At 46.5% G+C, this 21,129-nt stretch overlaps 1 protein-coding gene across 1 annotated transcript in view; it reads left to right on the top strand.

Annotated features, from left to right (window-relative positions):
* Window positions 1–21,129, top strand: part of LOC115477400 (patatin-like phospholipase domain-containing protein 2) — a 183,469-nt gene that overhangs the window by 53,221 nt on the left and 109,119 nt on the right. The window contains exon 2 of the mRNA XM_030214254.1: window positions 15,779–16,011. Within this exon, the coding sequence (XP_030070114.1) occupies window positions 15,779–16,011 (233 nt within the window). The remainder of the gene's footprint in view (window positions 1–15,778; window positions 16,012–21,129) is intronic.

Here is a 21,129-nt window from a genome sequence, read left to right as displayed (position 1 = left end):
GAGAGCAGCTATGTTTAAGGATCTTACGCTAAAAACTGTTTCTGTTGACAGTGTTCTCAGCCCGCTGGATTTCTGAATTGCAAGCTTTGTCATGTAGGGATCCATTTCTGCAGTTCATGGAGTCTGGAGTGTCAGTTCACCTTTGGCAAGAAAGACTCTGCCTTCCATATCAGCCAGCGGATTTTAATTCCTTCCTTTCATCAGGAGGCTTATTTGACAGTTTTGTCTCTCCAGTTGCTGGATATGTCAGACGCTTCTTCGATATCTGAACGCTACAAATGATTTCTGTCATTCGGACCATCTGTTTAATTATCCTGTCTGCCAAGAATTGTGGAGCGTCCTCGTTGAAGGTGACCATTGCAAGATGGATCAAGCAGGCAATTTTGGATACTTGCTCGTGAATAAACAGCCACTGAGTATGTTATGGGCTCATTCTACGTGGGCAGTGGCAACTTCATGGGCGGAGTCCTCTACTTTTTTTCATTGGATGACATTTTGTAAAGTGGCGACTTGGTTGTCTCTGCATACTTTCACACGGCATTATTGCTTGAATGTTGCGGCTCAGGAGAATGCTTCCTTTGGTCAGTTGGTGCTGGTCATGGGGGTGGTGTCTTCCCACCCGATGTGAGGTCTGCCATCCCATAAGTATCTGAATTCATCTGCTGCTTACTCAAAGGAAGGAAGTTTTATGTTCTTGCGTGATAATTTTCTTTCCTTAGTCACAGTAGTCACAGCAGACAAGTCCAGAGTCCCCTAACATCAGGAGTTCAGCCATTGGGAATGTTGCTTGTTTGTTTCAGTTCTTGTACTTTGGTTCTGATAGATTCTGTTTTAAATGATTCTGATTAGGTCTGCATTTCAAATTTAAAATTTTTAATCTTGCTATAAATTGCACGATTAAAAATAAAGGAAGCGAGCAGGGAAAACTTGTCTTTAACCATAGGAACATGAACAGACAAAAAAAAATGCATTCAGCATGTGGAAAGTAAACATACTAACTATGGGAAAACTTGTCTTTAACCATAGGAACATGAAAAGCCAAAAAAAATGCATTCAGCATATGGAAAGTAAACATACTAACTATATATTAGTGTTTCAGCAAGTTTTTCAACATTGCCTGGTGAAAGAGCTGTATGGTTTTTTTTTTTTTTTGGGGTGGGGTGGGGGGGTTAATTCCCAAGGGACAGTTGTAGCTAGTGTTTCTAAGTATTTCATAGCAATGACCAGATGTGACACTTCATATTTCTTCCACTGCTGAAGTGGACATAACACTATCTGAGGTTCGGCAATGTAATGGTCAGCTGCCTTTGTTACCAGATGTTGGTTCCAGTAATGTATCATCGTTGGAATATGATGAATACTTTGCATATAAGCGAGCAGGCAGTACTCCTTCCTTGGTGGCAGCAGGTAGGCAGCACTCCTTCCTCACCAATGGCAGAAATGGGCAGGAGCAGGCTCTAATCTGGCTCCTCCTCTAATTTGGATCCTTATTGACTCCCTGGTGACTTCTGGGCACACAGCCAATCCCGGAGGCTCTTATTTAGTTTCTTTGTGATGACATTGAACGCTGAGGCTGATGGGGGAGACAGCAAGTGGAGGTACAAATTTCTTAGTGAGCCCATTATGGACAGAAAAGTACCTGCAAAATTAGTATATGTAATCCACTTTGTATTTATAGAAAGGCGGTATATCAAGTGCAGAACAAACATAAACATATTGATGGGAATGCAAGAGGAAAAGGCAGCATTTGTTTTTGTTTTTTAAATCGTGATTAGTAAGATATCGTATTAATCGTGCATTAATAGCAATGAACTTGCAGCCATATTTTTAAATGCATTCAAATGGGTTGCTAATGAGGCAGCACAGAAGCAAAGGCTGGCCTTAATGTAATATATGGTAAGATATGTTAAACGTTTTTTTCCATATCATCAAGCTGATCAATCCATAGACTGGTGGGTTGTGTCCATCTACCAGCAGGTGGAGATAGAGAGCAAACTTTTGCCTCCCTATATGTGGTCATGTGCTGCCGGAAACTCCCCAGTATGTTCTCTATCTCAGCAGGTGGTGGTCACACACAGCAGCAGCTCTGGCTAGGCCTCCAAGCCTAATCCTTAGGTTTTGTTGAGGCCTGGGGTTGAGGGCTCTTTTGAGCAAGTGCAAACCTGGTGGTGCCAGGTCCCTCCTTTTCTCCCCCCTCCCGCTGGCTCCGTTTAAAAAAAAAAAAAAATATTTTTAAACGTCTTTAAAGGCGTTTAATTCGACATTTCTTTAAACGTTCATTGCAGCTACTCACTGGGACACCAGTTCGTTACAGCTCGGAGCGGCAAGCAGGTAATTTTACCTTTTTATAGCGGGCAGGGGGTTCCCCGATTCTTCTCCTCGTGGCAATGGCGTCGGAGGGCGAGGGCGCAAAGGGTCGCTCCCCGGATCGCTGGAGCGCTTCTAGAGGGGATGCGGGGGTTTTACAACCTGATTCGCCCTTGATGGGTGATAGTTTAGTGACCGATGAATGTCCCGGTCGTTCCTCCGGCGTGGCGGTTTTTTGCCCGCCATAAACGCCCATCCCCCGCTCCTCGCCTCCGCCATCTTGGCCGGCCACGCGGCTCGGACGGCTTCTTCGGGGCCGCCCTTGAGGTTGGAGACATTAATGCCATGAACGCCCTTAATTTGGGCGACGGCACAAAAGCGGCTAAAGTTAAGCGCCGTTCTTCCCGCGCGGCTCCTTCACGGAGTTTCGCGCCGGACGCCATTTTGGATGCGCAGCATGTCTCTCCCCCGCTATTGCGAGCGCCGGTTGAGAGTGCGTCTAGGGCTGTTGCCCAGGCTGCGGAAGTGCACAGTCTGGGGGGTTTCTCCCCCGAGTTTGTTTTGCTGCTGCATCAGGCTTTCCTCATGCAAAACGCTGCCCCTGCTCCCTCTTCTGATAAAGAGGTTGAGGTTCCCAGAGGTAAACGCCCTCGGGTTGATTTCCAGGCCTTGGAGGACTTTTGTCTCCTCCGATGTAGATGAGGGCAGCGTGTCTGAGGTCTCCCAACGATCCTTTGCGGATTCCTTGGAGGAGATAGATCCCCGCTCGGATGGAGCGGATGACCCCTCTGCAGCGCGGCTTTTTAGCCCAGAGGATTTGCCCAACCTGTTGTTACAGGCCATGGGCACTTTGAAGATTTCCTCTCCGGAGGACGTCTCTCCCTCAGCCCCTGTTGGCTCTGCCATTATGCTGGGGACGAAGCGCCCGCCTAGAACCTTCCACGTGCATGATGCCATGCACACCTTAATTGCGGCTCAATGGGATGTCCCGGAAACGAGCCTTAAAGTGGCTAGGGCTATGTCCCGCCTCTATCCTTTGGCTGTGAGTGAACGTGAGGCCTATCTGTGGCCTACCGTGGATTCTTTAATCACTGCGGTGACTAAGAAAACGGCGTTGCCGGTGGAAGGTGGCACGGCCCTAAAGGACGCCCAAGACAGAAGATTGGAGGCGGCCTTAAGGTCGTCCTTGGAGGCAGCTGCTTTAAGTTTGCAGGCCTCAGTTTGCGGCTCCTATGTGGCCAGGGCGTGCCGGACTATGGTGCAGCGGGCTTCCCCCTCGGATCATTCCTTGAGGGCTGATTGGCCGGCCCTGGAATCGGGCTTAGCCTATTTGGCAGACTTGCTGTATGATGTCTGGAGAGCCTCAGCTAAAGGCATGGCTCAGACAGTCTCTGCGCGGCGGTGGCTTTGGCTGAAACATTGGTCTGCTGACCACGCCTCTAAATCCCGCCTGGCTAGATTGCCTTTTAAAGGCAAGCTGCTCTTTGGGGTCGAGCTGGACAAAATCGTGACCGATCTCGGCACGTCTAAGGGCAAGAAATTACCAGAGGTCAGGGCTCGGGTTAGTACTCGTCCCGATACCTCCATACCGCCCGGGCAAGTCGGGTTCCTCTGCCCCCTCTTCCTTCAAGAGGAATTTCTCCCCCAAGCAGCATTCCTTTCGCAGAGACCGCCGTCCCGGAGGTGCTCCCTCCGGTCCTCCCCCAGGGTCTCGTACCCAATGACGGGGCCTAGGTCCACGCCCCAGTGCAGATTGGAGGACGGCTGTCCTCGTTTCTGGGCGAGTGGACCACTATAACTTCAGACGCGTGGGTGCTGGAAGTCATCAGAGACGGCTACAAGCTAGAGTTCTGCCAACCCTTAAGAGACGGGTTTGTACTCTCTCCCTGCAAGTCTCCGGTCAAGCTGTGGTAGTGCAGCAGACCTTGGACAACCTGATCCCCTGGGTGCGGTCGTTCCGGTGCCAAAAAAATCAGATTGGCAAGGGACGTTACTCCATTTACTTTGTGGTTCCAAAGAAAGGAGGTTCTGTCCGGCCTATCCTCGACCTCAAGGGGTCAATCGGGCCTGGAAAGTGAGGCACTTTCGCATGGAGACTCTCCGCTCTGTTATAGCGGCAGTGAAGGCAGGAGAGTTCTTGGCTTCCTTGGACATCAAGGAAGCGTACCTGCATATTCCCATCTGGCCTCCTCTCCAACGCTTTCTGCGTTTTACAGTCCTGAGACGACACTTCCAGTTCAGAGCCCTCCCTTTCGGGTTGGCTACTGCTCCGCGGACCTTTTCCAAAGTAATGGGGGTCATAGCGGCCTTCCTGCTAAAGGAAGGAGTACAAGTCCATCCTTATCTGGACGACTGGTTGATCCGAGCCCCCTCTTGTGCAGGGGGCGGCAAAGCTATGGACCGGGTAGTTGCTCTTTTGAGCTCCCTGGGATGGATCATCAACTGGAAGAAGAGCCAGCTGCGCCCGACTCAGTCCCTGGTGTATCTGGGAGTTCGATTCGACACCCAAGTGGGCAGAGTGTTCCTGCCAGACAATCGGATTGTCAAGCTTCAGGCTCAGGTGGACTAGTTCCTAGTAGCCTCTCCTATTCGGGCTTGGGACTACGTGCAGCTGTTGGGCTCTATGACGGCCACGATGGAAGTAGTGCCCTGGGCCAGGGCTCATATGAGACCACTACAGCTATCTCTGCTGCTGCGCTGGACTCCGATGTCGGAGGATTATGCTGTGCGCCTTCCCGTGGACCCAGCAGTGCGCAAGGCGCTGAGCTGGTGGACGCAGACAGACAAGTTGTCTGCAGGATTGCCTCTGGTGACCCCGGAGTGGATTGTCGTCACGACAGACGCCTCTTTGATGGGCTGGGGAGCCCACTACTTGGGAAGGACAGCGCAGGGGCTCTAGTCTCCTGCAGAGGCAAGTGGTCTATCAACCTCCTGGAACTCAGAGCCATTCGGTTGGTGTTATTGGAGTTCATCCCGGTACTGGTGTTGAAGCCTGTACGGGTCCTGTCGGACAATGCCACGGCTGTGGCCTATATCAACCGCCAGGGAGGTACCAGAGCGCCCCTCTAGCCAAGGAGGCTATGAGTCTTTGCCAGTGGGCGGAAGCGAACCTGGAGCAGCTTTCAGCGGCCCACATTGCCGGAGTCATGAATGTCAAGGCGGACTTTCTCAGTCGCCATACCTTGGAGCCCGGAGCGTGGCAACTATCTGCTCAGGCGTTCTTGGACATCACGAAGCGCTGGGGCCAGCCGAGCCTAGATCTGATGGCGTCATCGGCCAATGGCCAAGTGCCGCGCTTTTTCAGCAGAGGACGGGACCCTCGATCCCTGGGAGTAGATGCTCTTCTCCAACAGTGGCCGACACAAGAGCTCCTCTATGTGTTCCCGCCCTGGCCCATGTTGGGCAGGGTGCTAGACCGGGTGGCAAAGCATCCCGGCAGGGTAATCCTGGTGGGTCCGGATTGGCCCAGACGTCCCTGGTATGCGGACTTGTTCAGGCTCTCAGTCGACGATCCTCTGCGGCTGTCAGTGGAGCAGGGCCTGTTACATCAGGGTCCCGTGGTGATGGAGGATCCCTCTCCCTTTGGTCTTACGGCCTGGCTATTGAGCGGCAGCGTCTGAGGAAGAAGGGCTTCTCAGACAAGGTCATCGCCACTATGCTGAGAGCGAGGAAGCGCTCTACGTCTACTGCTTACGCCAGGGTTTGGCGTATCTTTGCAGCATGGTGTGAAGCAGGCTCACTTTCTCCCTTCACTGCTCCAATTTCTTCAGTGTTGGCGTTCCTGCAAGAAGGTCTGGAGAAAGGCCTGTCGCTCAGTTCCCTTAAAGTCCAGGTAGCGGCTCTGGCTTGCTTCAGGGGCCGCCTGAAGGGTGCTTCCCTGGCTTCGCAGCCAGATGTGGTGCGCTTTCTCAAGGGAGTTATTCACCTGCGCCCTCCTCTGCACTCAGTGGTGCCTGCGTGGAATCTCAACCTGGTGCTAAGAGCATTGCAGAAGCCGCCTTTGGAACCCTTGTCGAGGGCATCTCTGAAAGACCTGACGTTGAAAGCAGTCTTTTTGGTGGCTATCACTTCAGACAGAAGAGTTTCCGAGCTCCAGGCACTCTCATGTCGAGAGCCTTTTCTGCAGTGCACTGAGGCAGGAGTGACTATTCGCACAGTGCCTTCCTTCCTGCCCAAGATTGGTTCTCGCTTCCATGTGAATCAGCAGCTCTGTCTCCCTTCCTTTCGTAGGGAGGACTACCCAGAGGAGTACTCCGCTCTTGAATATCTGGATGTGAGACGAGTCATCATCAGATACTTGGAAGTGACCAATGATTTCCGGAAATCGGATCATCTGTTTGTCCTGTTTGCAGGTCCTCGTAAGGGTCTGCAGGCTGCTAAGCCTACAGTGGCAAGATGGGTCCAGGAAGCCATTGCAGCGGCTTATGTGGCCGCGGGGAAGGTGCCGCCTATCCAGCTGAAGGCTCACTCCACGAGAGCTCAGGCGGCCTCGATGGCAGAGGCCGGATCCGTCTCCTTGGAAGAGATATGCAAGGCGGCAACGTGGGCTTCGGCTCATACATTCTCCAAGCATTACCGTTTGACTGTGGCTGCACGGGCGGAGGCCCGGTTTGGAGCTTCAGTGGTGAGGTCAGGGATTTCTATGTCCCGCCCTGGGTGAGTACTGCTTCGGTACATCCCACCAGTCTATGGATTGATCAGCTTGATGATATGGAAGGTAAAATTATGTATAATCATACCTGATAATTTTCTTTCCATTAATCATAGCTGATCAATCCATAGCCCCTCCCAGATATCTGTACTGTTTATATTCTGGTTGAATTTTAGGTTCAAGTTTAGCCTTCAGTTACTTCAGGAGGACTTCGTGTTCAAGTTCTTCTTTCACTTGGATTCTTCAAGAGTTGAGACGACTTTGTGTTACAGTGAGCTGCTGCATTCCTCTCCCCTCCGTTTACGGGGCTGGATTGAGACATAAATTCTGCCGGCACTCCCTCCCGCTTCGTGCGGCTGTAGGGCAGTTTTGTACCCCTCCCGCTTCGGCGGTGTTAGGGTCAGTCAGCTCCTCCCGCGGTTGCGGTTGCAGGATAAGCCAGATCCCCCCGCATCGGCGGGTGTGGTGTCCCTCCCCCGCTCCGCGGGGATGAGCTGGACGGATTCCCCTCCCCCACTTGTGTGGGGATGAGCTGGGTTAATTCCCCTCCCCCGTTTCGGCGGTGGTGAGCTGGGCAGAGTGTCCCTTCGTGGGTGTAATTCTCTAAGTGCTGAGTCCTGCGGATGGAGCTTTGATATCGACATACTGAGGAGTTTCCGGCAGCACATGACCACATATAGGGAGGCAAAAGTTTGCTCTCTATCTCCACCTGCTGGTAGATGGACACAACCCACCAGTCTATGGATTGATCAGCTATGATTAATGGAAAGAAAATTATCAGGTATGATTATACATAATTTTACCTTCCTGGGGCTCTGGGGGGGCTGTTCTAGGGTTTTGGTGGCTGGTGCTGGCAGGAAAAGGTTTAAAATTAGTTTGGGAAATTTTTAATAGTTAGGTGAAGAAAGTGTGAGATGTTTCTTAAATATGGTTTTATTTTACAAGAAATAACCCATGATTAGGTGGGGATTGTACTATAAAATGTTTCTTGCTGTTTTTGGTACAGGTTAGGTTAAAATTGACTTTGAAATTCTCTATATAGGAAGTTTTGCATTAACTGGAGTGGAGGAGTGGCCTAGTGGTTAGTGTGGTGGACTTTGGTCCTAGGGAACTGGGTTCGATTCCCACTGCAGGCACAGGCAGCTCCTTGTGACTCTGGGCAAGTCACTTAACCCTCCATTGCCCCAGGTACAAATAAGTACATGTATATAATATGTAAGCCGCATTGAACCTGCTATGAGTGGGATAGTGCGGGGTACAAATGTAACAAAAAAAACTTCTATGGGGGGTTGAAACAGCCAAGATTCTAAAACAGATAAGAAAAAAACCAGTCTTTAGCTGAGAAGCTGGTTGAGGTATGTCAGATGTGATGTCAGATGTTCCTCTAGGGGGGGTGAGTTGCTAGGGAGACATGTGAACTGAAGACAAAGGCAGGCTCAGCTGAAGGAAAAAGCAGGCTGTGAGCATGGAGAGAGAGTGAATAAAACGTTTGGGTGTGTGAAATGTAAGAAGCAAAGTATATATTTAAAGGCTTTAAAGTGAAATAAGTGATATGAAGAGTAATTTAGAGACAGGCTTATGTGTGCCAGTTACTGAAAGTGAGGTGAGTGTGAATGTTCCAGTGTTAGCACTGAATTTCAAAGGATAAACAGTGATTTACCATTTTTGGGTGAAAGAAATACCAGAGCCTTACTGAGAATGAGGTGATTTGGGTTAAGAAGTGAGTGCTTAAATAAACAGACTGCCTTTTTCATGGCTGTATTGATGAGTACATTTGGGGAAGACTGATACGTTTTGGGTGAGAGAGCTGTACTAATAGAAAGCTGTGAGAAAGTGTCAAAGCAAATGCAAGGCGCAGATAAAGAAGGCCAAGAGGGATTACGAAAAAAAGATAGCATTAGAGGCAAAAAAAACATAGTAAAATTTTTTTTCGGTATATTAAAAGCAGGAAGCCGGCAAAAGAATCAGTTGGGCCGTTGGATGACCGAGGGGTAAAAGGGGCGATCAAGGAAGACAAAGACGTAGCGGAGAAACTGAATGAATTCTTTGCTTCGGTCTTCTCCGAGGAAGATTTGGGTGGGATACCGGTGTCTTGCCTGACCAATTTACTTCAATTCTTTGAAGGAGTAAACAAACATTTTATTTATTTGCATTTGTATCCCACATTTTTCCCACCTATTTGCGGGCTCAGTGTGGCTTACAATACATTATAAATAATGGAAGTACAATCAGTTGCAGTACAATAATGGGTTACAATGTTAAGAGTTATATAAGACAGAGTAAATGCAGGATATTATTAGGGGATGGAACAGTGGAATATAACAGTGGTGAGTTGAGAGGGGGACAGAGCAGTATCGAGGTAACAGGGAGGTCTGACATGTGGACAAAGGGGAGCCGGTTGATATTGTGTATCTGGATTTTCAAAAGGGGTTTGACAAGGTACCTCATGAAAGGCTACAGAGGAAATAGGAGGGTCATGGGATAGGAGGAAATGTCCTATTGTGGATTAAAAACTGGTTGAAGGATAGGAAACAGAGAGTGGGGTTAAATGGGCAGTATTCACAATGGAGAAGGGTAGTTAGTGGGGTTCCTCAGGGGTCTGTGCTAGGACCGCTGCTTTTTAATATATTTATAAATGATTTAGAGATGGAAGTAACTAGCGAGGTAATTAAATTTGCTGATGACACAAAGTTATTCAAAGTCGTTAACTCGCGACAGGATTGTGAAAAATTACAAGAGGACCTTACGAGACTGGGAGACTGAGAGGCTAAATGGCAGATGACGTTTAATGTGAGCAAGTGCAAGGTGATGCATGTGGGGAAAAAAGAACCCGAATTATAGCTATGTCATGCAAGGTTCCACGTTAGGAATTACGGACTAAGAAAGGGATCTGGGTGTTGTCGTCGATAACACACTGAAACCTTCTGCTCAGTGTGCTGTTGCGGCTAGGAAAGCGAATAGAATGTTGGGTATTATTAGGAAAGGTATGGAAAACAGGTGTGAGGATGTTATAATGCCGTTGTATCGCTCCATGGTGCGACCGCACCTTGAGTATTGTGTTCAATTCTGGTCGCCGCATCTCAAGAAAGATATAGTAGAATTGGAAAAGGTGCAGCGAAGGGCGACTAAAATGATAGCAGGGATGGGACGACTTCCCTATGAAGAAAGACTAAGGAGGCTAGGGCTATTCAGCTTGGAGAAGAGACGGCTGAGGGGAGACATGATAGAGGTATATAAAATAATGAGTGGAGTGGAACAGGTGGATGTGAAGCGTCTGTTCACGCTTTCCAAAAATACTAGGACTAGGGGGCATGCGATTAAACTACAGTGTAGTAAATTTAAAACAAATCAGAGAAAATGTTTCTTCACCCAACGTGTAATTAAACTCTGGAATTCATTGCCGGAAAATGTGGTGAAGGCGGTTAGCTTAGCAGAGTTTAAAAAGGGGTTGGACGGTTTCCTAAAGGACAAGTCCATAAACCGCTACTAAACGGACTTGGAAAAATCCAAAATCCCAGGAATAACATGTATAGAATGTTTGTACGTTTGGGAAGCTTGCCAGGTGCCCTTGGCCTGGATTGGCCGCTGTCGTGGACAAGATGCTGGGCTCGATGGACCCTTGGTCTTTTCCCAGTATGGCATTACTTATGTACTTATGTAAAGTTGCTATTAGGCTATATCTGTGTGGAAGGTGGGTTCTGTGCAAATGTTCTGATTGCAGAACAAGGTTTGAGATCAAGTGTCAGATGAAGCCCTGCTTTTGTATGAGTGTGCTGTATTCTCCAGATTGATCTGATAGCTGTGCAGGGAAATGTTATGTTTTTATGTGAAGTCTGTGAGATGGAATGTTGTATTACTATTTGAATATGGAATGTGTTACTGTGTGAGATCCCTGAATGGAGTGCTAAAGCCTTCTGTACCATTTTAGAATAGGGAAACAACAGTGAGAAATAGGTTTTGTAGTGAGAAAACCTTTAACTTATTTTATTTCAATTAGAGAGTGTGGCCACAGTATTGAGAATTGCTTAATTGTCACCTGAGTGGAGTCAGTTCCTGAACAAGCACAGGGAGTTTAGAGTTTTGCATCCGGTTATTTTCTTTATAAGTGAGGTTTAGGAAGAAGAGATCGTCAGGATTACCGGCTGAGCTCCAGCGCAAGAAAGACATCACCTAAATAAATTCAACTACAGCTAAGTGACATTTGCAAAGGGTGTTGAAGGACATATAGTTTTTTTTTTTTGGTTTACAACATTTTAAGGGAAAACTAAAGAACAGAACAACATCAAATATAAAAAAAAAAAAAATCCATGTTTTCCTGACTTGCCTAAGTGTGCTGGGTTCAAGTGAGATCCCTGCACAAACATCCATAATACCCATAAAGACTCAAATTCTGACATCAATAGCAAGGAAAGAGTATTAAAACAAATATCTGATTTTTGATAAAAGACAATTTAAATTTTTATCTGAAAAGGTCCTTTTCTGCCTTTTTAGGTGATTCTGTTGAAAGAAACAGTAAAAGTTAAGGGTATACATGTAAAACTACATTGGAATGTTGAATATGTTATTGCAGTTCTGTTAAGCCACACACTAATTATGAATTTGAGTTTATTTGAATGAAAATTTGCTTGCATTTGTATTCAATAAAGAAAAGATAATTTGCAAATCTGAACGTGTGGTTCTTCCATTTCAGGAACAAATCCTAAATTTAGCTTCTTTTCCTCCTTTTTTTCTTTGAGAGTAAAGGACGAGGTTAGTTTATTTGTTCTACTCCCTCGTCTGTGAGTGTGTGTTCCTTGGATATTTGCCACGACTACAACAGGTATCTGGGAGCACATCACTACAGTCCAGCCGAGAGGGGTGGTAACATTAACACTGAAAACTTATTGCCAGCTTGGGGGTGGTGGTGAAGATTTCTTGTCATTTGGCACAAGTAAGCGAGAGCTCACATTGGTGCATGTTTATCTGCACTTAATTAGGAGCCTTAAAGTGCACATTTTTAAAAGGCTTATATTTTAAAAGCACGTAAGAACAGCACTGATGTGTACTTACCCTTTCAATTTCATCTGGACATGCGCATAAGAGCCCTGCTTATCGCATAACCCTTGTGTGCACGTATTTCCCCACCCTATTTTATTACATATTTGATTTCCCTGTGCCTAAAATTTGAAATATGATTAGCTTTGATATCGGTTGTATGTTTTTCTGCGCTATCGCATTAGCCTTGCACTGTGGGTTTTGGCGCGAACATTTGAGCATCTGCCCCTTGATTTAGCAAACCATCTAAGGCATGCTAACAAACCAAATGCAAGCTAATTAATCCACATCTCTTATTTCCTTCCTGCTTTCATTTACAAGAGGACCACTGTTAGAAACATAAAAACACCTCACTGATGTGGCCTTTGTCAGTCTGTCTTGAATACCACCCTCTAGGTGACATGGGTTTTTTCAGATTTAATAGTAAATACTGCATCACTTATTGCATCTTAACCAACATCAGACGGGGGCGGGCCCAAAAGGAGAGAGACGTGAAGGAAGAATGGAAGACAGAGGCGTCAGCTGATCTTCTTGCCCGTGCAGCGCCTTCACATAGAGGTGAGAGGCGCTGCACGGGCCCGGTAAGAGGGAGGGGGGCCCGATGGAGGGGGGAATGGCGGCGAGGACCCGCGGAGGAGGCAGGGCACAGGGCGGAGGGTGTCAGTCAGGAGGCGGAGCTGTGGGGTTGACAGAAGAGTACAGAGGAATGGAGGGGGGCCGGCCGGGGCTTCTAAAGTAAGGATTTCCTCGTTTTGCTTTTTAAATGTTATAATGCAGGGAGCAGCGGCGACCTCAGACGGGGTGGGGGGGGGCAAGGCCGTTCAAACAGGACGCTCCTGACGAGCGCCTTTGCCCCCTCCTGGTCCTTTTTTGAGTTTTGTTTTTATTTTGGGAGCCACGTGTTTGTTTTTTTTTTGTTTTGACAGTGGCATGCGCAGAGCAGCCAGCATAACGCTTGGCTGCTCTGCGCATGCTTTAGGGGCTTTTTACTGACGGGGATTACGGACGTATGATACCTTGTACTTTTCAATACCGCACCGAACATTTCTGAGCTGTTTTTTTACTGCATTCTTCGTTTTTTAAAATTCGCTAAGTACTTTTACGATTTTGATTTTTTTACGTTTGGTTGATGCATCTGGGCCTGAAAGTCTAATTTTATTTTAACTTTTAAGAATCCACCAATGGAAAAAAAGGAAAAAGAAAGCAACACCAAAAAATTGCAAATCAAAACATTTGAATAAACAGAAAAGTCAATAGGCTAATAGCAAATTATAACTATGGTATGACTGGTGGGCATAGGATCAGTGGTAATTACACAGCACTAACCAGTTTTGTTTCAGTGAACCAAGTGCAGCTAAAAAGAACAGTGTGAAGGACTTCTGCTAACTAAGTGCTCATAATTTCAAGTGCATATCCTGTGTAGCTCTGTGTGCACTGCACTGACCACACTGGGGGGTCATCAGAGCTTCCCCTTTCTCTATTATCTGTAGTTCATTGTTAGGAGGTTCTATTAAATTAGTCTTTCAGAAAGGCTGCCTGGAGTTAAAGATCAAACAGTTTAGGCAGGCCATCCTGCCTGCTTTGTGCATGCAAAGTCAGTGAAAATCAGGTAGTCTGGATCAAAACACCTCTGCCCCCAAGAATCTCTTTTGTTTTCAGTCCCCCCCCCCCCCCCCCCCCCCGACACTTTCAGTAGCGCCTTTTACTTTAATTGCTTGCAGTCGCAAATCCACCTGACCGAGAAAAGTATTAACATATTCCCTAACAGCAATGATGCCTTAACTGAAAAGGTGAATAAATAAATAAATGTATAGTTATGTCGATGTAAATATGCTGGGGGGGGGGGGGGGGTGTCGTTTTGTTTTTAATTCTTCAACAGGTATTTTTCAGTGGATGATGTTCTTCTGCCACACGGTGTGCCTAACAGCAGATCTCTTATAGTGACGCTTTTCAAAGTTTGGTTTTGCTTTCAAAACGAGAAAGGGAAAAGATAATTTCTCAGTATGAACAAACAAATAAAAAAACCGTTTCTTATACTGTTGAATCATACTGAAAAAAAGACTGGACAGGCGCAACCTTTTTTTTCCCCCACTGCATCACCGCTAAGTGCCCGATATTTCTGGTGTCGGAATTATATTCCTTAAAGGCTTTAGCTGTTATGTCTAGAAACTTAAAGTGATTCTCTGATGCCTGCAACGTCTCGACAAATTGATCTATTTTAATGGAGTCGCCTTAGGCAAGAGCGAGATATCCGATGATCTACAGTTTAATTGCCCGGGGTGGGGGGGGGGGGGGGGGGAAGAGACTGCTGTGCTCCAGAGCTGGAAAAAAAGATGGGGGAAGAAAAGCTAATCATAAATACCTGGCTGGCTTGCCTTTGAATGGCAGTGCAGGAGGCGCACAAACTTTCTCCAGCTGATCAGCTCCGCTCCACTTCACTTTGTTTAAAGTCAACTTGCACCAGGCACCACCACGATGGCGATGGCTCACCTCCGACCAGGCTCCAGCTTTTCCCTTCCCGCTCAGGAAATACGTCATCAGAAGGAAGGCGGGACATTGAGCGGAAAAGGAAAAGCTAGGTGGGTGAGCCGTCGTTGCCTGCAACTCTGACTGTCGGGGTCCGGGGCTGTCGCTGCAAGCCTGCAACTGTCTGTCGGAGTCCGGGGAGAGGCGGCAGCTGACAGCGGGCTCAGCGGTGGGTGGGCAGGGCACCGGACCGGAGGCAGAAGCGGAGCGGGATCAAATCATGATGCGGCGGTGCAGTCCAAGCGGGGGTCGGTCGGGGAGGCAGAGTTGAGGCGTGCCGCGCGGGGCCCCCTTAAGCTCGGGGCCCTATGCGGCCACCTCGGTTGCCTCTGCCTAAGACCGGCCCTACATGCTACCAATCTGTTAGTACTTGTAAACAAGATGCTGGAGAGTAAATGAGTGTCGGTCAGAGATGCCATGTTACCCAGTTAAGGCTGGAGATTCTGGGACAATCCTGGAGTCCTGGATTTCTGATTACCCCTTCCTGATACATTAGGATTTTCAGCACTGATTTCAACCGGAAAGATCAGGCACTACAAATCCCACCCTGCGTTGGGCTATGCGTTTTTAAAATCGGGTCTGTCCCAAAATATCCAGCCTGGAACTGAGAAACTTGGCATCTCTGGTGTCCTGTCCATTGAAAGTAGTGGATGGCAAATATATCTTTTTAATTTTTAAAACCTTAGCTAATTATAACTGCAGTTACACAGCATTAATATTTTTGTCAGACTGTGGAAGCCTTTGAATCACTGATCATTTTTACTGTTTTGGGAGTATAAGTAAATATTGATCTGACATAATAGCTCTTCTTCAGAGAAGTTGGTGTACACACTGGCTGAAAATCAACCCTTTCAACACCATCACTAAAGGTTGAATTTAAACGGGTCTATGGGGAGATTTGCACTTGCTACAAAACTCATTTTGCTATCCTCTTGAATATTTAGGATCTTAAATATCTCTTAGTTCTGAAGTTACTGTTCAGATTTAGTAAAATTTATTTTTGAGTTGCTTTGAGGTCCTGTTTCTCAAATTGGTCCTTGGGGATGCTTATTTTTCAGGATATTTACAATTTCATAATCCAAGAAAATTCAAACCTTTTGGTGTATTTTAATCCGATTTCCCCCCCCCCCCCACAAAAAACAAACAAACAAACAAACAAAAACTTAGATGACTGGGAGCAGCTGAAGGACCAGACTTTTCCCTTTGCAATACAAATTCAGTTTCTGAAGTATATGCCTTTTTATACTATTTTTTTTTCAGCTAAGTGTTGTTCTGATGTAATGGAATTGGCCAAAGAAGCTAGGAAACGAAATCTCGGCCCACTTCACCCTACTTTTAATTTGGTTAAAATCCTCAGAAACGGACTCTACAGAAATCTTCCAGAAAATGCTCATGAGTTGGCTTTGGGCAGACTGTGCATTTCTCTCACACGGGTCTCTGATGGTGAAAATGTGCTGGTATCCGATTTCAACTCCAAAGAAGAACTTATCCAGGTAGGGTTGTTTTTTATTTTATTTTTGTTACATTTGTACCCCACGCTTTCCCACTCGTGGCAGGCTCAATGTGGCTTACATGGGGCAATGGAAGGTTAAGTGACTTGCCCAGAGTCACAAGGAGCTGCCTCTTCCTGAAGTAGGAATCGAACTCAGTTCCTCAGTTCCCCAGGACCAAAGTCCACCACCCTAACCACTAGGCCACTCCTCCTTCACGCCTCTTGTTTTCTAGACAAAATTTTGAGAAATTGGAAAGGAAGGTCTTGAATCATGTAATTTATGTAAATGTTGCATATGCTTTCATTCTATTGTTGACTAGAAAACCATTCTTCATTTATGCGTACAAATTAAGAGAATGAGATGCAATTTTTAAAATTGTATATGTGGTTCTTAAAATAGTAAAGGATGGACACAGCTTGCATGCAGATTTGTCTTAAGCTCTTGGCACCTTAATGAAAGTACACAAACCATTTTGATTCAGACAAAATGGAATTTGTTTGAGTAAGCAGCTGTTAATCTTCCTGAGAAACAAGTTCAGAACTTGGTCACTGCATTCTTTGCTCATTAGTTTCTTATAAACTATGGAGCATTTAAATATTGTTGATAATTGTTCTTTCTGATCATCAATATGCATATAAGAAACTTGAAAAAAAGTTTCTTATACTATAATAAAAGGTATCTTCAACGTTCTGAAGCTGACTCCGTGGCTTCAAGTGAAGGGATCGTTAGGTTCGTCGCTCTGTCACCATCTCTGTCGGCCCCGCCCTCGCGCCTCTGATAGGTCCGCCGTCCTCGACGTCATCATGTTTTGACGTCGAGAGCGGTGGACCTATCAGAGGCACGAGGGCGGGGCTGACAGATGGTTACAGAGTGACGAACATGAAGAAAAAAAACCCCTTCACTTCAGCCACGGAGTCAGCTTCACCACGTTGCAGGTGGGTGGCTGGAGGGGAGGAAAGAGAGGGGGCAACTACCTTGGAACAGGGTGGGAGGGAGAGGGGGGGCAACAACCCTGGAACTGAGTGAGTAGGAGGGTGGGCGGCCCTGGAACTTGGAGGGGGCCCGACCCTGGAACTTGGAGGGGGGCCGACCCTGGAACTTGGAGGGGGGCCAGGCGGACCCAGAAACTGGGATGGAGGGAGGGGGGGACCCTGAAACTGGGAGGGAGAGGGAAGGGAGGGGGAACGAACCTGGAACTGGGTGGGTGGGAGGGAGAGCGGACACTGGAACTTGCAGGGGGGGGGGGTGGACCCTGAAACTGGGAGGGAGGGGGCATGGCCGGACCCTGAAACTGGGAGGGAGGGGGCCCCTAGCATACATTCTCATTCTCGCACACAGTCTCACTCTTTCTATATCACACACTCACTCTCACACGCACTGTGTAAAACACACACACTCCGAGGAAAACTTTGCTAGCGCCCGTTTCATTTCTGTCAGAAACGGGCCTTTTTCCCTAGTTTTTAAATATTGTGCTGCTGTTGGAGCTTCTCAGAGGACAAAAAGGCCTATAATTCTTACAGATGGGTTGCTGGTATAGGTCTTTGAGTGTGAGACATGCTCTGTGAATGCAGGTGTGTCTCCGCCCCCCTCCCCTCCCCTCCCCTGCGAGTGTGCGAGACTAGCAATTCACTTTTTTTTTCCCTGTGGTGAGGAGAAGATGCATTCGTTACCCACTCACAGCTGGTTTGGCTTTGGTCTATTTATACCTTTCTTTTTTTAATACCTCTTTCAATGTTTACCTTCTTATTCACTGTATTTTTAGATATTTTTGCCTTTTTTTTTAACCTTTCTCACTAGCTGCATTCTTTTGTTTTTTTTTTTTTCTTTGTAATCTCGTTGTGCTAATTTGTAGGATTGTACCACAAGAGCAAATTATTAGTATTAAAAGGCTCAAACTGTTTCCAGTTGTCTGGATTTAAAGAACAAAAGAATGTGATTGATTTTAGTAGCTGCCAGTACTGCAGCTGATCAGATTAAGTGCTTATTATGCTAATCAGTGCTATAGTTTATTTTCCAACAGCAAGGAGGACTGAGTCAAGTATGGAAGTGGATGATGCAATTGCATGTTGCTGAGACAGACCAGCTCTTCCAGAGCTCAGAACTTAGTGTAAATTTCTGAGTATACAGCAGTCTCCTCAGCAAATCTGAACAGACACTAAACAACTCTCTCCCAGTAATTTTCTATAAATGACCTTATTTTGCTGATACTGGTGTTTTGTTCAGTTCTTGGTCCAGTTCTTTTAACATTTTTGTAAGTGGTATTGCTGAAAGGGCTGTCAGATAAGGTTTGTCTCTTTGCGGATGATAAAATCTGAAGTATGGTAGACGCACCCCCAGTGGTGCAGATAACATAAGGAGGAACCTAGTGAAACTTTAAGAAAGTCTAGCATTTGTATACAGATATTTCAAAGTGTTTGCTTTTTGTGTGTGGTTTTTTTTTTTTTTTTACAAAGGTGCTTAGTAGTTGACAGGGATAATTTGCAATCTTTACTCTGCTGTCCCCTTAAAGGCTCCTGACTAGAGTTGCACCTGTCCCCACCCAGTCCCGCAAGAACTTAATGGTACATAAAAAAAAAAAATTCTGGTCAGCTCTCTTGGTCTGACTCTGGGTTCGAGCTGCAGCACTGCAGGCATGGAAGGAATGGAAGTTGGAACATGGAACACTCTGGTGTGCACATGTAAGACTTGTCTCTGATCCACTGTCTCTGTGTTTTGAGAGGTCGCCACGGGCACAGTCAGTAGGTCAGGTGACATCTGATGCTCGTGCCCATAGGCGGTCGGTGGCCCAACTGTTTGGGGAGGCTAAAAGGGGTGGGGTCAGGAGCGGGGCCAGGGGCAGTGCTTACCTCCATAATTGTCTGACAACACACAGAAAAAAAAAGTAAAAATAAAATAGTCACAATTAATACCTTTTATTAAATTTAGATATTAGATTGTGAGCTCTATTGAGCAGGGACTGTCTCTTTGTGTCACGTGTTCAGCGCTGCATGCGTCTGGTAGCGCGATACAAATGTTAATAATAATATTAGATAGGTATCATATGTCAAAGAATAAAGTGGTTGCTTAAAGCATAAGCTAACCACAATCGCTCAACTGCAAAACACTGTGCACAACTTTCTGCAAAAACACACTCAGAACCTTACTGTACAATAAATATTACACTGGACAGAACCTAATACACCAATATACCACCCATATGGAAAATGCAGACCGTCAACAATATGAAACAAAGGATCATAATATCACAATTCTCATGTAGAGCCACAAAACACCCTTTTAGGGAGGATAGTGTTCACAATGAGCTCCTTTTATTAACAACCATATGTAGATCCTTCAATAGGTAGTGTTCATGATTTAGGCTCTACACCCTTTCTGATGTTTTGGTGCCAGCTCAGTAAGGCCAACACACAGTCTCTCCACTGCAAAACACTATACACAAACTTGTACAAAAACACACTCACAACCTTACCAAACCATAACAGCACTAATTACAAGGACAGAACAAGCTACAACTTTATGCGTGGAAAGGCAGCACTGTAATTACACTGGGCTCTAAAACACCAGTACACAAGCTAGTGAAAAAAATAAAAAGGGTTGCAAATACTACACGCTAGCTGAATACTGCACCTTGATCACACATGAAAAACACATGACACAACAGATATGAAGGCAAAATACTAAACTGGAAAGTTACCTCAAGAAGTCAGACTCAGCATGCAGCAATACTAGAAAAATTTAAACTTGCATGCAAAATATCACAGATGCACATTTCCAAAAGCTGACGTATTCCAAACCAATGCAAACCTACGCATGGATGGGCTCACATGAATGACACTTATAGACACTGGAAGTGACAGGCTTATCTCTATGGCTCATGCCTATCCCTTTATGTCTGTATTCATCCATTTGCAAAAGAAAGTTCTTTACAAAATATGCTCTTATCAGCTGTCTATATATACAAACTCTGTTATACAATTACCCCCTATATATTTCTAGCTTATCACAATGCCTTTACAGCACCTCTCTTGAAAGATAATGGAGAGGGGGGTCAATAATAATCCCAAAATGCAGGCTCTAGAGATGCACCATAATCAGTACTACTACTACTTAACATTTCTAGAGCGCTACTAGGGTTACGCAGCGCTATACAGATTAACAAAAAAGGACAGTCCCTGCTACAAGGAGCTTACAATCTAAAGGACGAAATGTCAAGTTGGGGCAGGCTAGATTCCCTGAGTAGAGGTATAGTGGTTATGTGCCGAATGCGACATTGAAGAGGTGGGCTTTGAGCAAGGCTTTGAAGATGGGCAGAGAGGGGGCCTGGCTCAGGGAGTTTGTTCCAGGCATGGGGTGAGGCGAGGCAGAAAGGGCGGAGTCTGGAGTTGGCGGTGGTGGAGAAGGATACTGACAGGAGGGATTTGTCTTGAGAACGGAGGGTACGGGTAGGAATGTAAGGGGAGATGAGGATAGAGAGGTAGGGAGGAGCTGTAGATTGAGTGCATTTGTAAGTTAAAAGGAGAAGCTTAAACTGTATGCGGTACCTGATCAGAAGCCAGTGAAGTGACTTGAGGAGAGGGGTGATATGAGTGTACCGGTTCAGGTGGAAGATAAGACGTGCAGCAGAGTTTTGAACGGACTGAAGGGGGGATAGATGGCAAAGTGGGAGGCCAGTGAGGAGTAGGTTGCAGTAGTCAAGGCGAGAGGTAATGAGGGGATGGATGAGAGTTCGGGTGGTGTGCTCAGACAGGAAGGGGCGAATTTTGCTAATGTTATAAAGGAAGAAGCGACAGGTCTTGGCTATCTGCTGGATATGCACAGAGAAGGAGAGGGAGGAGTCAAAAATGACCCCAAGGTTGCGGGCAGATGAGACGGGGACGATGAGGGTGTTATCAACAGAGATAGAGAGTGGAGGGAGAGGAGTAGTGGGTTTGGGAGGGAAGACAAGTGTGGCGAGAAGTTATGATTGACCGTGTCAAAAGCGGCGGATAGGTCGAGGAGGAGGATAAGGATGGAGTAGTGACCTTTGGATTTGGCAAGGAACAGGTCGTTGCAGACTTTAGATAGTGCCATTTCCGTCGAGTGTAGGGGGCGAAAGCCGGATTGAAGTGTATCGAGGAT

Source organism: Microcaecilia unicolor, chromosome 9, assembly GCF_901765095.1.
Source record: "Microcaecilia unicolor chromosome 9, aMicUni1.1, whole genome shotgun sequence".
Lineage (NCBI taxonomy): Eukaryota > Metazoa > Chordata > Amphibia > Gymnophiona > Siphonopidae > Microcaecilia > Microcaecilia unicolor.
This window is presented reverse-complemented; position numbering and strand designations above follow the sequence as displayed.